General features: G+C 43.8%; 1 protein-coding gene across 2 annotated transcripts in view; it reads left to right on the top strand.

The window, feature by feature from the left end:
* The window catches only part of sfswap (splicing factor SWAP), a 52,197-nt gene that overhangs the window by 4,459 nt on the left and 23,936 nt on the right, over nt 1-23,802 (top strand). For both annotated transcript variants that reach the window (XM_030767459.1, XM_030767457.1), the window contains 9 exons: nt 1,223-1,296; nt 3,813-4,038; nt 4,165-4,280; nt 5,174-5,324; nt 9,222-9,480; nt 9,620-9,775; nt 9,902-9,995; nt 21,094-21,196; nt 21,604-21,840. In XM_030767459.1, the coding sequence (XP_030623319.1) occupies nt 1,223-1,296; nt 3,813-4,038; nt 4,165-4,280; nt 5,174-5,324; nt 9,222-9,480; nt 9,620-9,775; nt 9,902-9,995; nt 21,094-21,196; nt 21,604-21,840 (1,416 nt within the window). The remainder of the gene's footprint in view (nt 1-1,222; nt 1,297-3,812; nt 4,039-4,164; nt 4,281-5,173; nt 5,325-9,221; nt 9,481-9,619; nt 9,776-9,901; nt 9,996-21,093; nt 21,197-21,603; nt 21,841-23,802) is intronic.

Here is a 23,802-nt window from a genome sequence, read left to right as displayed (position 1 = left end):
TTTCGATAGTCTAAGAATTAGCAGCTTTAGGGAGTAACAGGGACAAAATGATTGTATCATTTGGGTAATTTATGACTTCTCATTACTCGGATTATGTTTTGACATATGGATGCGAATGTTAGGGTCTTGAAAGTCAGCCATCACAGACACTGGTGCAACAAATCTCCACTGATGGACTTGTTTTAAGGGAAAAAAGAAAAATATGAATGAGGAAAAAGAATTGGTTAACCAGGGTTTTAAGTACTTATTACCTTTCAGTAATTACACAAAGTGTCATGTGCTGAGTTGTTCTTACGGTTACAGTGAACAGGCTGTACAGTGGCTGGTTGCTGCCTTGTTAGAAAGCCACGCAGCGTTCGTCCAAAGCTTAAAGACGAGACCTCTCATCAGTGGTTTGATTCCCATTGGCACCTCTCTGTATCACCAACCTGTGTCTTGGGATTTCACTATGAAATCACTCTTCAAAGTGACGGAAAAGCTGCCAGTATTGCCATCCAGAGACCAGACCGCGTTCCACAAGTCTTCAATAACTGATATAAGGGTTGGCAACACCAAGCCACTGCACACAGCCACCTCTGCTAGCGTCTCTACGCAGATGGCCGTGTCATTAGGTCACGCTACGTTACCATCATGACGCAGGCGCTGAAGTCAGTCTGCATCTCCAGTTGGCATGAGGAACGTTCACGTAGGTCTGGCAGGAAAAACAAGTAGATTTGTTAGTGGCAGCGAATTCAGCAGGAGCAAATGGGTGGCTCCGGGCAAAAACAGGTTAGCACACACCTCAGGCGCTTTGCAATTCTCTGATTTAATAAGCCCCGGTATCTGAGCAAGCCAGTAAGAGGTGCCTTAAAGTTAAGTGCCTGTAGAAAGTTTGTTTGGTTTTGATCTAATCTGCCTAGCGTCGTATGCTCACCTTGAGAGCTTTATTTTCCACCCAGTATGAATGCAGCATGAAAATTTTATTCGGTCTCCTACTGACCTGTCCTCCCATTCTCAGGCAAAGGACTCTTTTTAAATAAACAGGGATGACACTACCTGCAGCCTTAAAAAAAAAAAAAAGTTTAGGTAACTAAAAGTGAAACTTTAAGTGCCTCCAGTTCTTTTGTTGTGGTTGAAGATGTTAACAGGGAGTGAGTCCTAGTCATGTTTTTTTGATTTGCTGTGTGCGCTTCTCTCTCTCTCTCTCTGTCTCTCTCTCTTTCTCTCTCTCTCTCCTACACAGAGCCTGAGCCGCAGGAATGTGAGGAGCCCTTTGTGGCCCCCCCAGGCCTGAGTATTCCACCCGATGTTGAACTGGTGAGTCAAGACCATGTTCAGACGAAACGGTTGTAAAATGTAGTTTTCATCTTGAAGCTAGTTGAATTAACCTGTTAGGTCTGATCGAAATGAGAAAAGAAACAGCTGACTCACAGAAACTAAGTCCATAAGTCAGTCGGAACTAACCCCCCCCCCCCCATTTTTTTTTTTTTTTTGCTTCATTGTTTTTTATTTTCTGTTTCCCCTCACACATAAGGATGGTGTATAGCATTACACATTCTCTTTTTTGGCAGCGCTACAGGCACTGTCTATAAATGTGTTAATGAAGTGAAAAAAAATTCTTTGTTCAGAAAGTCAGATTCGAATTGACATACAGGTACAGATGAACAAACTGAAGAAACCCTTGCTTCAGTTTTTTATATTCTTTTGGCATTCTGGCCTTTGTTAGCATAGGGAGATTGTTTGGAGGTCCCAGGTGGCAAGATGAAAAAAAAAAAAAGAGAGAGAAAGTTGAAGTGTTCGAAAGTCTCCCTCAATAGACTGAACTTGCTTTAGACAGGGATGACGTACGGGCTCTTGACTGCCTTTCCTCTTTAGGTCTTTTGAGCCTGGTGTTGTTTCAACTGCAGGGCCATGCAGATCTTTCAAAGCTGGGAAGCTTTCATCTCAGCAGGCACTTAGTTTGGGGAACCGCACACGCACACGGAAGATATCTGCACGGGACTGAATCTCGGTGGCCCTGTCGCCAAGTTCCATCCCACTTCTGTGCAGTTTTAATAATGCCCCAGCCTGCTCTTGCCTAGCTCTGATCCCCTCCACCACCTCGCAGCCTTCCTACTCGTATTCTCGCTCTTTCAGCTAACGTTTCTCAGTGGGATGAAGGGGGGAAAAAAAAGCACAGGCAAATCTTAAAGTATATAACCCGTTTTATTTTACAATATTAGTAAGTAATACGACCGACGAACAAGTCGTTTTACTGTGTGTAAAAAAAAAAAAAGGAGTACAGGCTACCCTCTGCTGTTGTGAAAAAGCACCTTTAAAAGTTATGCAGCTCTGTCCTATATAATTGGTTTCATTAAAACTAGATTATCTTAACAGCACCCCTGAAAAGGCTATAACTCAGGGTTGTGTTCGAAAATCTGATTTTGCCCTTTGGCATAGTTTCGTAATACTGTAGTTACCACAGCAAAGGGCATTTTCTGGAAGGTCTCTGTGCCATTTAGTTCTACTGCCATTTTGTAAACTGAACGTTGTTTTCTTATAGCCGCTTGCACCTGCCCGCGCGGCCCAAAAAAAAACCAAAACTACAGAGTCTCGAACTGCAGTATTGTCATGGGTGTGCTGTTCTCTCCCCTGACATTCGTTACCAGCGAACTCTGCGCACATGCACACTCAGCATGGTGTAGGTGCCACTGCTTGTGGTTTGCCTTGCCTCCTAATCCCGGTAGTTCTGATCACCTTCACTAAAGCTGGGATTTCCATGCCTGCTCCCGCTGGTCCTTGAGTGATCCAGTGGAAACAGAAGGGGCTCCATTTCAAAACTAGCATATTTTTTATCTGCCTAATGGGATCTTGATAAGAGCGGCAGCAAAAAACCTTCAATCGCACCTGCTTGAAACACCCAATTAGTTTTAAGCTGGTGGAATTCTTTGAACGTCTCCGTTGAATTATTTATCTGCAGCTGCTCCCTTTACCCTCTTCATCGTTCAGACAGAAAGAGATAGAGACTGTTCAGGCAGCCTGCACAACAACTTTAAAGAAAGGAAGAGCTTTGTCTCTGTACGTGAACTAGAGAAAAGGAGTGCTCTGGTTGTTTGTCTTTATAATGGCAAGGTTATTTGCTGCTGCTGTGGAAAAAAAAAAAAAAAAAAAAAAGAATTCGACTCTCTTTGCCTCCAAGGCTTTGAAAGCAATAAGTTTGCTTCTTTTTAACTGGACACTGTGGAGTTCAGGCAAGGCAGTTTTGATGGGTCTGTATTTATTATTCATGGTTCATTTTGATGAGAGGTGCATGTTCTTCTTCAAAATTGTGTTTTTTTTTCTGGTTTTTTTATATATATATTTATATACAGCTTCCACTTTTAGTGTGGTGCAAACTGAAATGATTTGTCATTTAAAATACTGCAAATATCGTATTGTGCAGTAAATCAGTTCTGCTCCTCCAAATAATTAAATTGCTTGCCGATAATGAATTGTTTTTTCGGGACACGTTCTAAATCCAGAGGAGTTTCTCAGAGGGGAAAATTTGTGAGGTTCTCGCTTTGATTTATGAAGCACACACCTAGTCTGTCAGACATAAATTGTTCAGTCGGTATCTGACCTGTTCAGATGCGGCACATCATGTATCTCATATCCTTAGCTGAAGAATCTCACTGTTGGGATTTGTAATTGGATGTCAGCGGTGTAGAATATTCTCAAAACAACAGTGCCGTCACCGTTGCAAACGCTTTCCGTGTTTTTCGCTCAAGAAAATTCCAGAGCTTGGCTTAGCTCTCTCTCTCTCTCTCTCTCTCTCTCTTTCTCTCTCTCCCTCCCTCCCCCAATTTCTCTTTTAGCCGGCAACCACCAAAACGCACGCCATCATTGAGCGCACTGCCAACTTTGTATGCAAACAAGGGGCCCAGTTTGAGATTGTTCTCAAAGCCAAGCAATCCAACAACTCCCAGTTCGACTTCCTTCGGTTCGACCACTACCTGAACCCTTACTATAAACACATCCTGCGTGCCATGAAGGAGGGGCGGTACACCCCAGCCACCGAGAGCAAGCCGGACCAAGCTCAGGGTGAGTGCTACCGTCATGCGCCCGTCATAAAATCGCTACGTAATCGTCGCTTAAACAACAACAACGGAAAAAAACAAAACAAAACAAAAAAAAAAAAATTAAGCTTGGCTTTCAAAATTCTGACAGAATCAAAATCGGACGATTCCGAGGACAGTGACGATGACGAGGACGGCGATGGAAGTTATCTTCACCCCAGCCTGTTTGCATCCAAGAAGAGCTCTAGACTGGAGGAGTTAATGAAGGTACGTCTCTCTCAAGCCACTGCTACCGCGAATTCACACTGTTCTCCCCGAACGTGCTCCTTAATCGTCTTGAATGTCCTTTGTCTGAAACTAACCTTACTGCTGGGAGCTTCAAAGTATCCCACATTTGCTCCTTCCACTGGAAAGCGCTATAGGCACAGGTGTGCTCTGCTCAGTTTTTTCATTCAAATATGCTTAATAAGTGAACGCTTAAGTTATTTAACCGTTTTTCTAATGTTCAAAAATCTTATACTTGTAAATTAACGGCATATTGCTGTTAAGTTGTTACGTTTCCTGACATAATTGGGTCTGATATCAAAGCATCTGACATCAAAGTGCTTGGAGGGCTTATTTTGTTGTTTTTTAAGAAGATGAAGATAAGCCTGCATAATTTTTTTTTCTTTTTTTATTACCACTGCTTTAATGTTCTGTATGTTTTGTCTATGTCACTTCACAGCATTTGAAATAAGCAGCACAAAATTAAAGGAAGAGATTAAAGTCTGCTAAATAAGCTAATACGCTATGTTATCAGATTTTCTAACCAACTGAAGCCTCAATTTTCAACAATTACTTATTAAGTTTCTTCTTCTTCAGCTGTGAACTTGGTTAACAAGAAATTAAGTTCTCACTATGAAGAACATATAAAGACATTTTAGGAGCTGCCTCAACCTCAGTCACGAACCGACACTCAGGAAAATATTACATAACTGTCAAGAAGCATTTTTTTTTTTTAAAATATCATTTATCCCATTGTGAGGAGAGACAAAGGGGGAGATATAGATTATGACCGTATTCCTCCTCTCATCAGCATGGAAAGAAAAAATTATACTCCTTCAACACTGTGATGCCAGAGAATAGTTTTTTTCATTTTAACATAATGTTTTGTGTAATAGCCACTGCAGGTCATGGACCCTGACCACCCGTTGGCAGCGCTAGTGCGGAAAGCCCAGCAGGAGAAGAACGGCACTGCCGCCATGGCAACCAAGTCAGAAGAAGAGGGCGCCCAGCCAGTGGCTGCCACACAGGCAGACTACACAACTGATCGTAAGTAGCCTCACATCTTCTCGGGTAGGGGGGGGGTGGTGATGTTGGAAAGGGGGAGCATGCAAACTGCCAAGCTCTGTGACACACTTAACTCAGCATAATGAGAGAGAATTTAAATGTGTCTAAAAAATGTTATTACTCATTGTCAGCAGAAATGTTTCGTGCTATTATGAGCTAAGACTTATGCTAAAGTTTTAGATTAGGTTTAAGAAAGCTGTCTGGCATTTTCTAAATGCGCCTTATGGTGCCAAAAACCTCACTGAATTTTTCTGGTAAATGAAGCTATTTTTCCCCATTGAAACTAATGATTTGTCAAATGTCATATTCAGTGTGGTGCTCTTTTTTTTTCTTTTGCCAAGGCAACTGCAAAGCTTTGATTGCTTCCTCTTCTTTTTTTTTCCCCCTAAAATTAGCTGTGAGGATGTCCTTGAGGTAAAGTGGCGATGAGATGAATTCTGTGTATAATAAATGGTGATTGAGAATGGGAAACCAGTCACTTGAAACTTGACTGGAGAAGTTTGTTTCCCTAAGCCTTGCATCGACAGGACTGGAGTACCATCTTTTGTGTACTGCTATCCCGTGACTCATCCCTTCCACTTGGATGTTAAGCTGTAGGGGTGCAGGTCAATGTTCATCTGCACTGTTCAGTGCGTTGTCAAGTTTTACCTTTGTCTCAAAACAAAACATATACATATGTTCCTCAGCTTTTGTTGGAGGGACTGTCGGTCTGTCCTCTCCAGTGTTGGATTCACACTTTCCCTACACAGCTCACAACAACAGCAAAAAAAAAACCCCCAAAAAACATGTCTAGTCCTTAAACCCAAGCAAACTGACATTCATCACGCATCTTTTCTCAAGTCACATTCAGATAGTGCCCTCAAGGTTTCATATGCATGATAGGATCCAGTTGATGGGCTTCTGGGTAATGCGTTGAGTGGCTTTCCAAGAGCTCTAGACGTAAGTTCATTGTCTCATCTTTCTTTTTTTTTTTTATCTTTTTTAACAGTGCGTATTCTCTTCTTCCGTCGATTTGCCTTGAAAGGATTTAGTAATATGAACAATTTTGCCCTTTTGTTCAGTGATACCGTCTGAGAAATGAGGGAGCTTTGAGAGAGAGAAGGAAGTGCTTAGTCCAAGTCACACTGCTTTGCCTCAATTAGAACGACTGAGCTCCACAGGTTTTCTCAGGCAAAAGGAGAAAAAGATTTCTGTGCTTAATAACGTCAGAGTGTTAGCACTGGGCTTAAAAAGACAAAAATCTGTGAATTATCTTCGTAAATCCACATTTGAGAGGATTAAAAACAATAGAGAAAGCTCCTATCAGGTTTACTGATTATGTCGTTGGAGTCACTTGCAGGGCTACTGTTATAGAGGCTTTGTTAGGTTCTGAGATAAGAGTGTCTTTCCTTTTATGATTCGTTAGAGACAAAAAGCAGTAGTGTCATTCAGCGTAATTATTCTCTCGCTTCATTCAGAGGTTTAGATTTTGTCTTGTGTGTTTGGTTGCTATATTTATTGCTATATTTATTCCACAGTTCAGTTTTGATGCTAGAGTGACGATGAAAATAATGTGAGATCATGCATTTAGGAACAAAGTCACATGTGAAAAGGCAAAATGTAATGACCCAGAAGTTCCCCTGAGAGGTCAAAAGTCAAAACACAATGCCCACACAGCTGCCTCGGTACCAAGCACACGGCACCGCCCAGACTCTTTGGGGTCTCCTCGTAAGATGCCAAAGGCGCGGCTGAAGCCCATCCACGCTTCATCGTTCTTCATTATCCAGCCCGTTCACGCGTCCGCTGCGTCTGCCGCCCGTCGGTGATGATTCATCGCGGCATCGCGCGGCACGTCCGGAGAACTCCGGGCTTGTACAGCTTGCCGTTTAGCCGATTCACACGGCTTGAAAAATTGACCCTCCGTCCTCCCCCCCCCGGGTTCACTGAACCTCGCTCATCCGGTTACACTTATTTCTTTATTAATGCAATTTGCTCCAAAGACAGTCGGGCGAAGCAACTTTTCAACTCCACATACGTTGTGGAAGAGCATGTAATCCCATCTGAATAAGTTGTTCTGTCTGCGTGATGAATTATCTGCAATAAGAAAGGACTGTTATACTTATTCAGCAAGACTGTACTGAAAACTCGAACTGTCCACGTTTCATTCTTCAGCACAGGAGGCTAGGAGCCCATATTACTGATTCAGCAACTTCATGCTCATAATCAACAGTCAGTTGTCCCATTATGCTGCTTCACTCTTTCTGTGTGGTCAAATCTAAGAGATCTGTTTCCACAAGTTACCCCTTTTGGAGCACTTCTAACTGCATCCCTAACTGCTCTCCTGAAGTGTTTAATATGCTTTTGAGCAAAGTCTTTGCTCTCGAAGGTTGTATCTGTATAACCTGTGGAAAAACAGATATTTTTATAAAGTGTTTTCCGTTTACAGCTTAATTATGTGTTATAACAATGTTAATTACATCATTCTCAGCCAGGGCAAAGGGTGCCCCTAGCAAACACTCAAGCGACCACTGATGCTCTGACTTTTGAAATGCAGCTCAACCGGCCCTGAATTGCACATGCTGTGAGTGCATCGTCGCTAACTCCATCTCTCTCCGTTAGGCTGCGTGTTCAGTAGACTCGGGGATGGAAAGAAAGATGTGCCGTTGACATACAGGCTTGGTGAGCAGAGAGAAATGGGTGAAAGACCAAAGCAGTAATGAAACGTGTAAATCGTGACCTTTTTAAAGGGCTGGCGATGTCACGCGGTAATACAGTCGGCGCATTTCCTCCTGATAGAGCTGGCAAGCCGCGTGCCACGCCCTCAGCGAACCCCAGCGGGGGAACCAAACGGTGGCCTCCAAAGACCGCAGAATTACACATGCATACTAGCACAAACTGGTCAGATGTACTGTAAATGTAGTTGTGTTTCAGAGTTTGACACTCCTTTCCTCCCACACACACGCTCCCCCTTTAAAGCCATGTTTGATGTGTGTCTGCAGTCAAACAGAATACTAAACTGAGTAAATGAGGAAGCTCGACCTAGAGGGGTCGGGACTGCTCTGTTGAATTTGAAAAGCTACGGTTAATAAGAGTTCCACGTCTCCTGCATATAGCTGCATAACGTCAACACGGATTTCTTCGGGATATAAAACACACAACCTCTCTACACGAGGTCGGACGCGGTCTCCGGATTCAAAGAAACGGAAAACCTCTGGCGGCTTTGAAGATAATTACAAATACAGGTTATCAAATCAAATTGGCTGAATGACCATAAACATGGAGGTCCCCCATATTTGTCTGGTTTGGTGTTAATCAGCTTGCCCTCACACGCACACTGCTTCGGTTGCCCTGTCTGAATATCTTCCTTTGGCTTACTGAAGGGGAAATGAAGAGCATCTCTATAATGGAGGCCTTTTGAAAGATTCTTTTATCTGCTTCACATGAATTTCATCTCAACAGGAAGATGAGATGATCATAATTATTATTATTGGAGGCACAGAACAAAGGATTTTGGAATTGTCTTTTTTATTTCTTTCTTTTTTAATCTGTATCTTACAAAGTGAATTTAATTACAAAGATGGTGATCCAGACGTAGATTATTTTAATTTTTAATTTGTGTCAACATCAGATTTTCTTCCATGGTTTTTTTTTTTTCTCAAGCTTTGTCCAATAGCGGCTGAATTTTGATTAACGGCAAGAAGCAAGTCCTGAATACATATGTTCCCTCATCTCCAGCACACCTACACAAGCATATTCAGCAACGCTGCCATATTCAATAGAAACTGACGTGTTTTCCCAGTAGAGAGTCAGGCAAGCTTGAATACGTATTTGTATTTATGTGCATTCCTGTGATTCTGCTGGAATACCTTAACGTGTTGTTTTGATTGTCTCCTTCCACAGCAAACGTGGCCGCAATGTATTACGGCTATTGCATGCTCCCCGACGGTACCTACTGCCTGGCTCCGCCACCCCCTGGGACTGACGCCGCTGCCTACTACAGCTCCGTGTCTGCCGGAGTGATGCCACCGCCCGCTGTGACCGGGGCACCTCTGCTCCCGGGCACGACGTCTCCTCCAGATCCTGCGCCCGCAGCACCACCTCCCACTACAACCGCCTCTCTCGTCTCATACTCCGCCCCTGCTGTCACCCAAGCTACCAGGTGTGTGTACCCCAAGCCTCCCACTGTACAGTTTTTTTTTTTTTTTTTTTCGGTCTTCTTTCTGCCAGATGGGACGTGCAGATGGACTCTGATGTGATGCTAATGGTCTATTGTCCTTTCCGTCACCGCCGTCATTCAGTTCTCGACCCCAAGCAGCCGTCACCACAACAACGCCGGCCCCAGCCATCATACCCCCGCCCCCAGACATCCAGCCGGTCATTGACAAGCTGGCCGAGTACGTGGCCAGAAACGGAGTCAAGTTCGAGACCAGTGTGCGTGCAAAGAATGACCCACGGTATGTAGGCAAGCCCAGACTGTTTCAACCAAATCCCCAGGATACTGGATAGCTATGTTCACATCATATCACTGTTCAGTAGAATAACCACAAGCCTCTGTCTCCCTGCCTTCTACCCCCCCAAAGGTTTGACTTTCTACAGTCCTGGCACCAGTACAACACTTATTACGAGTTCAAAAAGCACTACTTCATGCAGAAAGAGGGGAAGAGCCTTCTAGAGGTATTTCCATTTACACACTGTCTGTCTCTCTAGCTCTCTCTCTCTCTCTCTCTCTCTCTCTCTCGCTCTCTCTCGCTCTCAACCTCTCTCCATCTCTCTCTCATTTTCCGTCTTGTCCTCTGTTGATCAAAGAATAGATGTAGGCTTCATTTAATATGGATTAAGCCTCTGCCCTTGAGATATGATGGCTTTGTGGCCAAGCTTGCTTTTAGTGCAGGCAGCAAAACACACGGGATCACAGTTTTGCCGTTCGATTCCCGGCCTGTTTGCCCGATTTCATCTGTTTATCTACTTGGTAAACCACTTTTATGACTCAGATACCGAACCGCCGTCCTTGCTCTGCACAAGTATGTACATGGACGCATGTGCCTAGGCCTTCAAAACGCTACTCAGTGACAAACGGACGGAACATGAGATGACATCCATCACAGAACCCAAGTTGTTTTTACCCTTTTGATTACCCTTGCATACGTTCTGTTCATCTCTAATGGTCCAAGGTTATTGGCGCCGTCTTCTTCTTTAAGTCTGATCGTCTTTGGTGTGATTCCTCAAGGCCGCGTGGCTCGTCTACTCTTCGTCAAGGTCTCACAGATCCTTAACTTGTTGATTTAAACCCCAGAGTCATGTTCACACATTCTCTGCAATGATCTTTTAATGAGAGAATGTTGATTTTTAGAATTAGGCTCACTGTATAAGTGAGGAGAAAACGGTCACGCTCAGTCTTAGACTGGCTTTATAAACACACAGACAGAACGGGTGAACCCAGAAAACAATAGGAAAAACCCACATTAACTTTGTTCTCTGTGAACTTGGAGTTCTTAAACTCACTGGGGAAATGCTTCATCCTTAATTTGGTTTTCCTTGTTATGTGATGGTATGTTCATAATATTAATAGTGACGGATTTGAATTTTTGCTTGTTTATTTTCCAGCCTATCATACCTTTAACAGCATCAATTTTTTTTGTTTGTTTGTTTGTTTGTTTTTTCTTTATCATTTGACCTGCAGGCAACTGAGTAATACAGGCATTATAAATGAGAGTAAATGGACTCGTGAAACAAACTAGACAATGCATTTAGATGATCCCGCACAGATTGCTGTTCTTAATTTGTTTATTTATAAATGGTTTGCTTTATGTATTTAATGGCTTGTTTGACATAAAGCCGTTAATGGGCATCAGCTCACTGGTCATTTTTAATGGATTGCGAGGGAAGATGGACTTCCATGAGTGGCTGTTGCTTATAAAAGAGGAGAGGGTAAGGAAAAGGAAAAAAAAAAACGGAGAGATTTACAAACCCATCTGCTCTAAGTGCTTAAAGTGGTCAATTTGTATTCTGCATAAGTGTCCTCAACTAATACGTTACCATAAACAAATGAAAAGAACTGGACAGGCAGGGAGACACATAAAAACCAGGGCCAAAGATAGGAAGGATGTATTCTCATCTCAACATTAAAGGGAGATCACACCTCGGGTGTATGGTCACCCACCGACTTAGGAATTGAATTCACCATTATGACGTCACCTGTAATCTTGAAACGATTTCTACATTTGCATCATTTAATGAGAGATTTGATCTCTCTAAAAAGAAAGAGAGAGAAGAAGAAAAGAAGAAAACTGACACTCTGTGACTGGAGCTAATCAGCAATGTGCATGACAAACACACACACACACACACACACACTCTGAGGCCTGTGTTTTACCCCCGTCGGAGTGTGTTGCCTTTGTATTTCATCTGTCTGTGCGCTTGACTCTGCGCTGTGACTAAAGTATCTCTGCCTTTAATGAGAACATCTGTGCCAGGGCAGACATTTTGAGACCCCGGCTCTGCTTTTCCTCTTCGCGTAATCGGCTCTCCGATTTGAGGTTTGGTCTCTGTGAGGATTTCATCTGAAGGTAAAGATGGGCTGGAAAGGAATTCATCGCTAGTGTAGCCGCAATAATCTCATTGTCGGCATTCCCAGGCTTTTGACTCTTCTCTCTCTCTCTCTTGCTCTCTCTCTCTCTCTCTCTCTCTCTCTCTCTCTCTCTTTACAGGTTTGCTCTCTGTCTTTCTCTCTCACTTCCTCCTTCTCCCCTTTCTCTCTCTCTCTTTTTCTGTCCCTCTGTTTTAGGTTTTTTTGTTTTTTTTCTGAGGCATGTGCTGTTACCAGTGTGCCCGCAACGGAGAATTCCTCCCGTCCTCCTGGGGAGAAAAACACCTTCCCCTTATCTGCCTGCTCTCAGATGCCACAGGCTTCGCTTGTGCTTGCAAATCCCAACTCTGCTCCTCTCACTCTTTCCATCAAGCAGCTATAGGCTACCTTTCAATACAGCTCAGAGCAAGTGTCTCTAAGCCCCTGGGTTCACATGTGGTTAAAACTGTTTCAGCATGGCTGATATCACCAGCTTCTCTGTTCAAAACTTGACAGAACCACCAGGTAAAGTCAACAGAATACAAAGAGGATGAAGGGGGGGGGGGGCTGAGCAGCAGGAAGTAAGACTTTATGAAGGACAGTAAGGAAAAAAAGAGGTGTTAAGAGCTACGGCTTGGAGAGGTATTAGAGGAAATTGGGGGAAATGGCCCGTTAGCTTCACCACAACAATTCTTGAGTATCTTTTGTGTCTGTTTTTATTTGGTTTTTATGTCAAGCCTTAATCCCCCCCCCCCCCCCCCCCCCCCCCCCCCCCCGCCACCTTTTTTTTTTTTTTTCTTTTTTATTGGAGCCTTCATCTGACGGTGGCACTGCTGCTGTAGGTAATTTCCTCACCTGTCCAGAACCTCTGCAGCCTAATCTGTGCAATTTGCTAATTCATTTTAAATGTTTCCAAAGCTTAATTAGGCATCCAGTTTCATTAAACTCTGTGTCAACAGAATAACAATCATGCAGTCTGCCTTATTTACATGGCCCAGCCCACCCCTTTCTCTATGCAGATACCATACAAGTTGACCACCTATCTCACCAATGTGTTTTCATCTTGGCTTTTTTTTGGCTGCCATCTGCAGTTCAGGAATCCAGTTTTATTTGTGGAAATTCTGCTTCTTTCTTTCCTATTACGCTTGAAATTTGACATTATTGGATCCTAATAAGAAGTCCCATTGAGAAGTTTTCCATTTCGCTGCTGCATTCATTTTGGGGGTTTGTTTTGTGATTGAAGTGGATCGTGGCGGATGTTGGAGATGGCGTATTTTGTGGTAAGTTCAAGGAAAGGACAGCGAAAGCCCCGAGCTGACAGGAATCAATTAGTTCTTGGGTTCCGTGAACAGAACTTAGAGATGTTCTACTTTCCCCCACATAGAACTATAGATGTGCCATGCTGCCACACAGAAGTAGGTCTAAGTGGATTAGGATGTTCTAATACTCCCCGCAGCCCACATCCTTCCCACTGCCACTATAACGCTCTTGATTTAAAAAAAAAAAAAAAAAAAAGCATTGAGAATAATGATTTTGAAGTCTTGCTCTCAGCTGTTTCACCTGCATTATCTCTCTCCGAGGGATTTCTCTCCGTCTTTTTAAGAGTGAAAGAATTTCAAACACGCGTCCTATGGAGTTCAGTCTGTCAGTTCACGAAACGTTACTGTCCATTTTACATCAGAGCTTTTTTCGCTGAACTCTTGTGTGGGGCACACAGCGAGATCGTTACTCGCAGCTAGACATTTATTAAGATGTATTATGTTTTACATGCTAACTCGTTCAGGCAGCTTTAAAGTACAGGTGGTACATTACAGTCATCACGATCATCTTCTCGGACTTCTAGGCCTGTTCACTAATTCATGATCAAGGAGTGAAATACCGCTTATTTTGGCAGAGTTTGGGACGTGACTTCATTTGTCTCACTGAAGTCAGTGTTTAAAGCTTAATGCTTTTCGGAGTTACTTTAGACAGTCTCAGCAGATTCTGCTCATGCACAAAGTCAAGCGAAAATGAACCCCACTTCCCACATGTCTCCCTTTTTTTTTTTCTCTCTTTCCCTCTCAAAAAGGGACATGTCTCATAAAGGGTTTTACAGGGTTATGCTCAGCACGCCCAAATTTTAAGACTTTACTTTGACTCCGTCTGACGACGGAACATTTCGTTCAGCGAGCAGCGCAGACTTTTCCTATCATCTTGAAAGTTAGGAGAGCCTCATTTGATGTGGAGTAATTAGCGTGTGCCAAAACTTTAACAAGGAGTAAAACTTTATGCTCGCCGTAGTTACACTCTTTGGAAGTGAAACAAGCGTCCACCTGCTTTAGCCATCGATGTAACTCCAGGCGTTTGATTCCTGTGCTATTTATGAGTCTCTGGAGAGCAATTCTGGGCCTGCCAAATGAGGAACACGTCCTCTTCTGAAATATGATCGGCTAATTGAAAAGGGCTGGACATTCTCTGACACCTATTATAAATTCTCGGATCAGGCTTGTGCTATGGGCCTTTTGTTCCAGGCTGATTCACTTACCATAAGTCCACTAAAGTGCCTCTTTTATGTACCCCAACTTGCGTCTGACTCCATTCGTGGTATATTTGTTTTATTTTTAATAACGGCAGTATTATTTTCTCTCTGTGTGTGCGCGTGCGCGTGTGTGTGAGAGAGAGAGAGAGCGTGTGATAGGCAGTGTGGTCTTGGGACAGTTTTTAATAGCCAGATGTCTAGTTTTATTGTTGCCAAGCAGTAAACAAGCCACTACAGTGGAAAACAAGCTGTGGGTTCCTGTGTGGGTCTACAGGCTCGGGCCAAAATATAGCCCAGCCATATGCATGGAAGATGGGGGTTTTTCTTTTTTTTTCCCCCCCCTGTTGTTGTTCTTATGTCAGTTGTTGTAAATCACATGAATTTAAAGCAAGTGAATGACTGTTATTATTTCTGAGGTTGCGCTCAACGATTCGTGTCCAGTTCTGCTTTTGATCTCTCTGATGATGTCGTAGTTGATCTCTCCGCTGTCATATAATCAAACTGTCTGGCAGGTCCCTTTCCTTATAAATCAACCAAATATTGTTATGTACCCCGGAGAACTCGGTGAACTCCTGCGCTATACAGAAGTTCTCCATACCCTCTCGCTGATGGGTCCAAGCTTTGGGGTTTTGGCACGTTCTTTTATGTTTATCCAAAATTGTTCTCCGTATAGCCAAACGTTAATGAAAAGTGGAAACGTCTTTTTCGGTTTCAGGACTGAAAATCATCGGTGGTTTCATCCACGCTTCATTTATAACTTCCCTTGATGGGGAAAGATTACATAATGCCCACTGTTTTCCTAAAAAATAAATGCAGTCGGTGATGATGACTAGAACAGCCACAGAGATGCCATCTGAGATGCTGGATCCGTTTTGCCACATGTTGGCATGTTGCATACAAATGAGCATGAGAGGAAACACACGCGTCCTGTATGCCCATATGATGCCAGCTATCGTGATACGATAACTGTTAACGGTTAAGCGTCTCATTTTAAAGATTTTGGCAGGACCTGCTCCCCATTCGTAGAGCATGCCGTGTGGAAGGCTCTTCCTCTCTCCGCCCAGCGTTTGGCTTTCTCTGCCAATGTTTAATGCGCATCTATAACTTTCGTAAATTAAAGCTCTCCTTTTAGATCTGTTTGTTTTTCCCCCTAAAGGGTTGGACGCCATACATTCATTCTAACCGAACCGCCTGCTAGGCGAGAGCATAAGTTGGATAGGCAGCAAACCGACAGAGCTATGCTTGTTTGAAAAAAATAAAAAAGAACATTGCTTAATGTATCATGCAGAAATACAAATGCTCTGGCACACGCAACCAGTCCAGAGAAAATTTTATTACTCAAGCTGCATGTCGGAAAAATCTAGAATTTTTGTTTGAATAATTAGATCCACATTTTGAATGACTGGCAGAATGTCATTTTTGGTGGTTAAGTTTTATATTTTACATTGCAGGAGCTCATTTACATTTTTGTGACTACAAGCAGTAACTAAACAGCAAAACTGCAAGATACTTTTTGGGAGGGAAGGAGGCGGTAAGGGGGTGCGCCTCCTCTGTCAGGGTGCAAAGAGATGTCATTATGAACGGAGAATCTCTCTGGGGACAGCAACGCTACAAGGCGTTTTTTTTTTTTTTTTTTTTTTTTTTTTTCGTTTCCTGCTGAATACGATTATATCGCCTCCTTGAGGGTACTTTTTTTTTTTCTGCACAGAAAATAAATAAAAACGATTCTCGTCATGTTTTGCCTCCCTTTTTCCCCCCTCTTCATCAAGGCTACGTCTTCACTCCGCTTTTAATTATTCAGCATTGTATTGCTGTCATGAAGCAACAAGCTGAAATGTTCACTCATGGCTGTGTAAGTGCTAAAACCAGTGTGTCCTCAGGCTGTTGTGCCTGTTTCGGCTCATGCCGGCTTTGCCACCGGAAGACGTACGTTGGTGTCGGGATGTAACTGAAGCTATAAGCCTTGCTGAAATGAAGGTCATTAAATAATAAATAATTCTGGCCAGCGCATGTAAACACATACATCAGAAGTGAGTGAACAAGTTTTTCAGGGCCTCTCCCCTGCAGGCTCTATACGTAATTTCAGTCCTTGATCTCTCATGGTAGATGCTTTAGACACACACACACACACACACACACACAAGTACAGAGAAATGCTTCCCACTCTTCGCCAGCTGCTTACTCTTGGGGACTGGCAGCCGTGGCTTTCTGGCCTGAGAGTCTGGCTCAGAAGTGTCAACACGCAGCCATCACCACTGCAAAGCTTTTCCTCACTCCCACAACCTTAGAAATCTACACAGTTATCCTTAATTAAAGTTTTTAGGCTCTACAGCAACAGCGTAATCACAGGCAGCAGGCCGTTAAATCACAAATGTGTGCTTACATATTTTCTCTCAACACACACCCCCAACCCCACACCACACCACCCTCGTCTCAGTAAAGATTCTCTTTTTATTCTGTCCCCTCTCCTGTCTAGCACCAAACTGGAAGGAACCCGGGAATCGGGTTCCAAGTGAGGCGTGCCGCCTTCTCGTCTCTCTCTTCACCTGTACTACTCCGTCTATTCTTCATCTCGCTCTAGTCATCTGCCAAGCTGACATCTGACGTCAGAGGCTAGCCGGCTGTGATGCTGTGTGCTTGCGTCTTCTCGACTCTCTCTTCGCGCTACCTGAGTGTGCTTTTGAAGAGGCACGAAGTGTGTCTTTGTCCTTGAACAGAAGTGTTTGTCGTGTTGGTGTTGTGTCGGGGTTTAACGGTGTCGCTTTCATTGCGCGTGTTCCCGAGTCGGGGGGGGTTTAAGATGTCCTTTCCATTTCACTAGTCTCTGATGTTCTGAGCCCGTTGATGTCGCCCTGCCTCTGCCCCGTTCCCACCACCCTCTCCTTTCCCTCCTTCTCTTTCTCTTCATTTATCCTCTTCTTCTTCTTCTTCTTCTCCTTCATCTTTTTGTTCTCTCCCTCTTGTTCCTCTTTGCTTTTCTTCTCCCTTTCCACTTAGTCTGTCTCGTTCTCTCATCTTCTCCTTCTTCCTCTCGCTGCCTTCCCCTCTCTGCTTCTCACTCATCTCCTCCCCTTCTCTGTCTCTCTCTCCCCTTGTTCTTTTTCACTCTCTCACCTCCCCTGCTTATCCTCTCATTCTCTCCTTTTCTCTCCCCTCCTCCTCCCCTTGGCTTTATCCTACACATCTTTGCCACCTTACTCACATCTCCTTCTCTCTTTCCTCCACTATCCTCTCTTTTCCCCCCTTTTCCTCTCACACACACTCTTCAGCTGGATAGTTGTGGGGGGCTGCATGGAAGCATGCTGGAAAAGCCCTGATTATCAAACAGCCACGGGCCTCCGCACTGACGCCTTGATTAGTGTAAATAATGGCGCTGTACACGTGGCCTGCAGCAACTCATTTAGACTTATTAGTTGAAGAACACGGTTAGAATAACAAATCAAGGTAACAAGTATTCACTCGTCCTGATCTGTCTGATGGCCTCTTTGCCGCCGGACTGGGAAGATTCCTCCACAGTACTTAGCATGTCGGGTTTTTCTCAAAGCATCAGTTGCCTTGACTTTTTTTTTTTTCCTTTAAACTTCCTTGAGTCAAGTTCCTTCCTCAGGCACTGCCTAATTGACATGAGTCTCCAATGCATGGATTCCCCCACATCCACAGACCCCCCCCAAAAATGGTAATTCATTCCTTATAAAACGCCCAGAAATGCTGATGTTTTTTGCTCTTCCCGATCCACTGAAAACTCTACTCTCTGTAGAGCAATGATGAAGTAATTAATGAAATGATGAGTTCAACCCTGTAGTTCATCTTCTATGAGATTCATACCACCACACCATGTGCTCACACACAGTGCAGGAATGAGCTTGCACGTGTGTGTGTGCGTGCGCATGCATGTGTGTGCGTGTGTATGCATTCGTGCGTGTGTGTGTGTGTGTGTGCATATGTATGACCGTGTGCGTGAGTGTCTTTCATTTGCGGCATCAGGATCTTTACTGCAATTGCTGGGAGTTGCTACAGATTAAACACCAACTCTCTTCCCTTTACGTATTCAGTGTTAACTCTCGCTCTCTCTTCCCGTCCCTTTATCCAGGTTCACTGTCAGGCCATGTTTGTTTGCCACTTTCTTTACATATATATTTATTCGTGTGGCAGAAACTTTTGTCCAAAGCGTCTTGTAATGAAATGACTGCTCATCCATTCTTTTCAGCCAGCGACATTACTTTTGCATGTTGCATGTTACATTTTTCACGCACACGCGCACATACACACACGCGCGCACACACACACGCACACATGCACACACATATAGATCGGTTAGATTAGAGGATTACTGCCGGGATGTGAAAGGATGAAGACATTAGATATGGCACCATGACGATGAGGAAGGATTAAGGATAAATAAATATGAAGCATAACAAAAGCAATGCACCAGTACGAACCATAGTGGAGCTCGCTTTGATATTAATGTGCATTTGATATTAATGGTTTAATGTTGACTTGATGTAAGAAGACAAAGTCATTTCAGTGCACTGAGCATCTTCAGAATAACAGAATGTGTTGAAACATTAATGAAAACACTTGTATTGTATGTACATGTTGAACAGCACCATAAACCAAGTATGTAGGACCATCTATTCAACGAAGAAAGAGCGAAAGCTTTCATAATTTAACGCAGGAAGGTCGTTTTTTCCTTCAAAGTATAAATGAGACGTGTATCAAAACACTTTCCATTGTCTGTCCATGTCTTCTTTTTTTTTTTTTTTTCCTACTGCTGATTCTATCCGTTGGCCGAATCTGATCTCTCTCTCTCTGTTACCATCTCATCTCTACTGAGTGATTCATAGGTAGGCTAATGACCTCCTGACCCCTCATCTTACTCTAGTGAGTGATTCCTAGGCAGACGAATGACCTCTCGACCCCTCATCTTACTCGGGGCTAATCTGAAAAGTGACCAGCGTCTGCATGATAGGACTGCAGAATATTGAAAAACTTCCATTCGTGATACAAAAGTTTCTGGATCTCCTCCTGTCTGACCCCTTTCTCTCTCATTTCCCCAAGCTTCTGCTCTTCCTGCCCCTTCCCCTCTCTTTCCACCTCTACCTCTCTTCCAACAGAAACCATAAATTAAAGAGCAGGATATGATGTCTGATCTGTTCAGAGGGACAAAACACACTGTGCAGCTTGGTTATTTGTGATGTGTGGAATATGATGTAAGACCTCTGAGTGAGAGAGATTTATTTAGTGAACTAAATACGACTCACTAAAATGGTTTCACACCTCAAAAGGCCTGTGCTTTAATTGTTCCACAATCTCATTCTTCCTGGGAAGTTTTGGCGTTTCTCCACAGATTTCCTGTATGCTCATTCCATAGAATCACTGACCCACTCTGACTTTGCACTGATTTCAGATGTATCTCATTCCCTCTAGAATTGCTTTCATTGCTCATATGCTTTAATAAATAATAACTTTACCATTCTCTGACCATTCTGGTGCCAGCCAGAGGAGGCTGGGCTCCCCCCTTGGAGTCTGGGCTTTCTCACAAGGCGTCTCAGGCCGAGAGTCCCACAAGGCCGCTTTGAGTCAATGTCCGTTGAGCTATATTACAAATAAAATTCGAATTGAATCAGACGGTCGCATTTATTGGTTACAGATGTCAAAGCAACTTTCTGTGCTATAAAGTTCAGTGGCACATGAATGATTCTTACGGAAGGTTAAAAAGAGCAGGTGCATTCTCATGAATGCCTTTTTTTACATGGATTTTACAGCCTTCCCACCAGACCAGTGTCTATGTTATGTTTCTTATCTTATTTTTACAAAGCTCATGAGGTAGAATACATCCATAGCAACAGTGAGAATCCAAATAAAGAAGTTAAATGCTTACACAAACAGATGCTTATGCGGACAATATAAATGTCATTGTGCTATTGCGGGACATTTCAAAGCAAATGTTTTTTGCAGAGTAAGAAACATTCTGAAGAGTCCCAGTCCTGTGAGGGTGGGAGAAAGCACAGCGTAAGAAAACCAACAGGCTTTGTGAGTTATAGCTTTGCCATTATGTGTTTATTGTGTGGACGCAGCCTTCGGGAGGGGAGATTGAGACAGATAGACTGACAGACATAAAAAAAAAAAAAAAAAAACAAAAAAAAACGAGAGAGTCGGGTTTGTATCGCAGGGCGGACGTGTGTGAGAGAGCTTGTCATATAGTATGTTTTTCTGCCGCGGAATGTTCCAGCAATTACACTCGTCTGTCAGCCTCCCAGATAAATTGATTCTCAAGCCATTCGCGACGTTCGAACAGAGCCCAAACCAAAAAACAAGAGGCCAATCAGTGGTTCAGTTGTCGCTCTCTCCTATCTATCCTTGCGTGTTATTCTTTGCTTTGGCTCCTGCAGACCTTTCGGGTCGCTCGGATGTTGAGCACACTGCAGCTTTTTCCTCATGGTTCTACTCCATTCATCATATGATTGCACGAGAGAACCACATCAGAATGGCCTGGGTCACAGAGTGTCACTGGAGTGGCCATATTACAGGATATGAAGCAGGACCCCTAGACCTTCTGTAGGCCTTCAGAACAGTTCGCTCTCAGAGTGATATGAGTTTCTATGGTGCTGTTAGCTCAGCTGGTTGAAGGATATTGTTAACGTGCTTCTTTCTCGCTCTCTCTCTCTCGCTCTCTCTCACTCTCTCAGGGCTCCTCTGACAGCACAGGCTCTTTGGTCCACGGCACTGAGGCGGATGGCTCGGCTAAGTGTTCGTCAAACAAGCAGCCTAACGAGGGCAAACTAATTAAAGGTATGGCTGGAGGGGAGAGTGCCCTGACGAGCGTGCCCTCTGGGGCCTGACCTCAGCTTTGGCACGCTGACATTTCAGAAAGTACCAGTGCGCTCTTATAATTAAGCTGTCCAATGCCCCCCCTCACTTCTCTTTTAATTGTTGTTTCTCCCGTTCTTGTGTTCGGAAACATTTGGCTTCCCGGTGTTTTATGTGCTCCGGTGGTGAGCCAACTGTGTCATTTTGAAGCCGTCATAGCATAACTGTTCATTTGGATGAGGTATTACACTCGCCTTAATGATCGTGTCTTCGGCCCTAATGGCTATCACTGCAGAACCCATTTATACTCAGTCTAGAAGGTTAATGGCTACTACTGAATGAAACTAAATTTGAGTGATATCACCTCCTCTCTGGCTTTGCTTTTCCAGCATCTTTTGCCCCGATCTGCTTTGCCATCAAGTCAAAAGAGAATGACATGCTTCCGTTGGAGAAGAACCGAGTGCGACTAGACGACGACTCGGACGATGATCCCGATAAAGAAGAGGAGCCAGAGGGGGCAGTTCAGCCCGGCGGGGCCATCACGGCGATGAGGGATCCTCCCCCGGCCCCCCAGCCCGAGGAGAAAAAACCCACCCTCACCCTGGAGGAACTGGAGGCCAAGCAAGGTACTACACATCCCAGCAGTCCACTAGATAAAGTACAGGTCAAGTTCCAGCGCACCATCTCAGATACACTGCTCTCAGATGCATCATGGTCCAGTAATTTCATCCACAGCTACACCTTTTTATGATCATTGCTGTTAATTCACGAGCGCTTCCAGTCTCACCACTCATTTTACACTTGTGTGATTACTTTAGCCGCACTGCTGTTTATTATCTGCGATATGATGGGCTTTAGTCTAATGGAATAGAAGGTACATGAACAGTAAAATTAATCGTTCTACTTATGCATAAGAACAAAGCAACGGAGAGGGTGTTTTCTAAATGATAGAAGTTAATGTGACCCAGGGGTCTTTTTTTTTTTTTTTCCCGCTCCCCCAGAATAATTATTTTCCCTTCAGAAGGTCGCAGCACACCATCCAAATCAAAGTGGTTATTTCGAAACTAGTCTGGCTCCGCTCTGACCCAAGTGACGCTGCAGCGGCAGGGCTGACCCCGTCTCATCTATATCACGGCGACACACAGCGCTTTAAATTGCAGAGGGAAAGCTCAGCCCTCAATAGTAAAGCACCTGCCCACACTCAGCCGCGCAGCTCTGTCCCCAGCAATTAAGTGGGAGTCATTCTGAATGTTAACATCAGTGAGAAGGACACCATTCAATCAAACCCACTCACTGTACCGTACTTTCCCTGTTCTTCACCCTCATTTTGTCTGTGTGTGTGTGAGAGAGAGAGAGAGTGTGAGAGTGAGTGGTAGCAAGGCAGAAAGACTGAACAGACAAAAAAGACTGCTTCCAGGAATTCACTCAGTATTTTTTTTTCTTCTTCTTTTTCCCCCCTCTCAACATTATTATATTTTCATGAATCCATCTTTTTTCATACTTTAGTGTCAGTGTATAATTATTTAAAGCTTGATTTTATCAGCCGCTCTTATTTCATAACCACCCGCAGAGACGAAAAAAAAGGAAGCCTGCCCAAAAATTTCATGCTATTTACTTTAGACTAGATCAGTGTGTGACAGTAGCCAAGGCAGCCTGGGTTCTCCGGCACTATAGAGCAGCAGAACATTGGGGTAATTAGTTTAATAGGCTCGGAGGCAGAGGACGGGCATAAGGCTCAGAAAGTGAAATAAATGACTGTAGGAGCAGAGCAGCCGTCACTCATTGGCGACCCGGGTTAGATTGCATGCCTATCGATTCAGGGCTGGAGAAACCTAATGTGTATTGATGGGCCGTTAAAGGGATCACCGCGGCATGCTGTGATTACCAATTCCAGGACCCACCGCGGTGAGTCTCTCACTTCCCCAAAACACAGCCGTCAGCTCAACCTTTTATTTGCGAAACATCTCCAGCCAGAGAGGGCGAGCGCGCATCAGCGAGGGGTTTTTGTAAGAAGATTAGTGCATGCTCTTTGGATGTGTTTGTCCATAACTTTGTGGACTGTGGTGAGTTTGTTTTTGAAGTAGTTGAAAGACACTAAGCCTTAACGCTCCCACGCTGTCCCCGATATTGAATGAGAGCAATTCTGCTGTTTAATGAATTAGGTCCAATTAGTGAAATGCACCTCCTCTTTACCATTAGCTGATTTGGCTGCCGCGAGTGAGCTTCAGGTCAGCGACATGCTCTGAGGACAAGATTTGTTGAGGAAATGTGAAACCGTTTAAAAAAAAAAAAAAAAAAGAGAAGGACAAAACCCAGGAATGAAAAAAATGTGGCTACCATGATTTGTCTCTCTGTCTGTCCTCATGTTCGTTAAGGCACAGACTCAGTGGAGTACAATAACCACAGATTAGTTTTAGTTGTATCTGGTCGCGGCAGCGTCAAGCTTGTTTTTGTCTCAGGGCACAGTAAATAACTTCTGATTGCACAGACACTTGTGGTACAGAGACGTGCTGATTGGGGCATGTCTCACTGTGTCTGAGCAACTTCATGTCTCTTACTCGTTTACTGATTCATTTATTGGTCCCTCT

This window comes from Chanos chanos, chromosome 3 (assembly GCF_902362185.1).
Source record: "Chanos chanos chromosome 3, fChaCha1.1, whole genome shotgun sequence".
Taxonomy (NCBI): Eukaryota; Metazoa; Chordata; class Actinopteri; order Gonorynchiformes; family Chanidae; genus Chanos; species Chanos chanos.
Note: the sequence above shows the minus strand (reverse complement) of the source record. Positions and strands in the feature narration are given on the sequence as shown.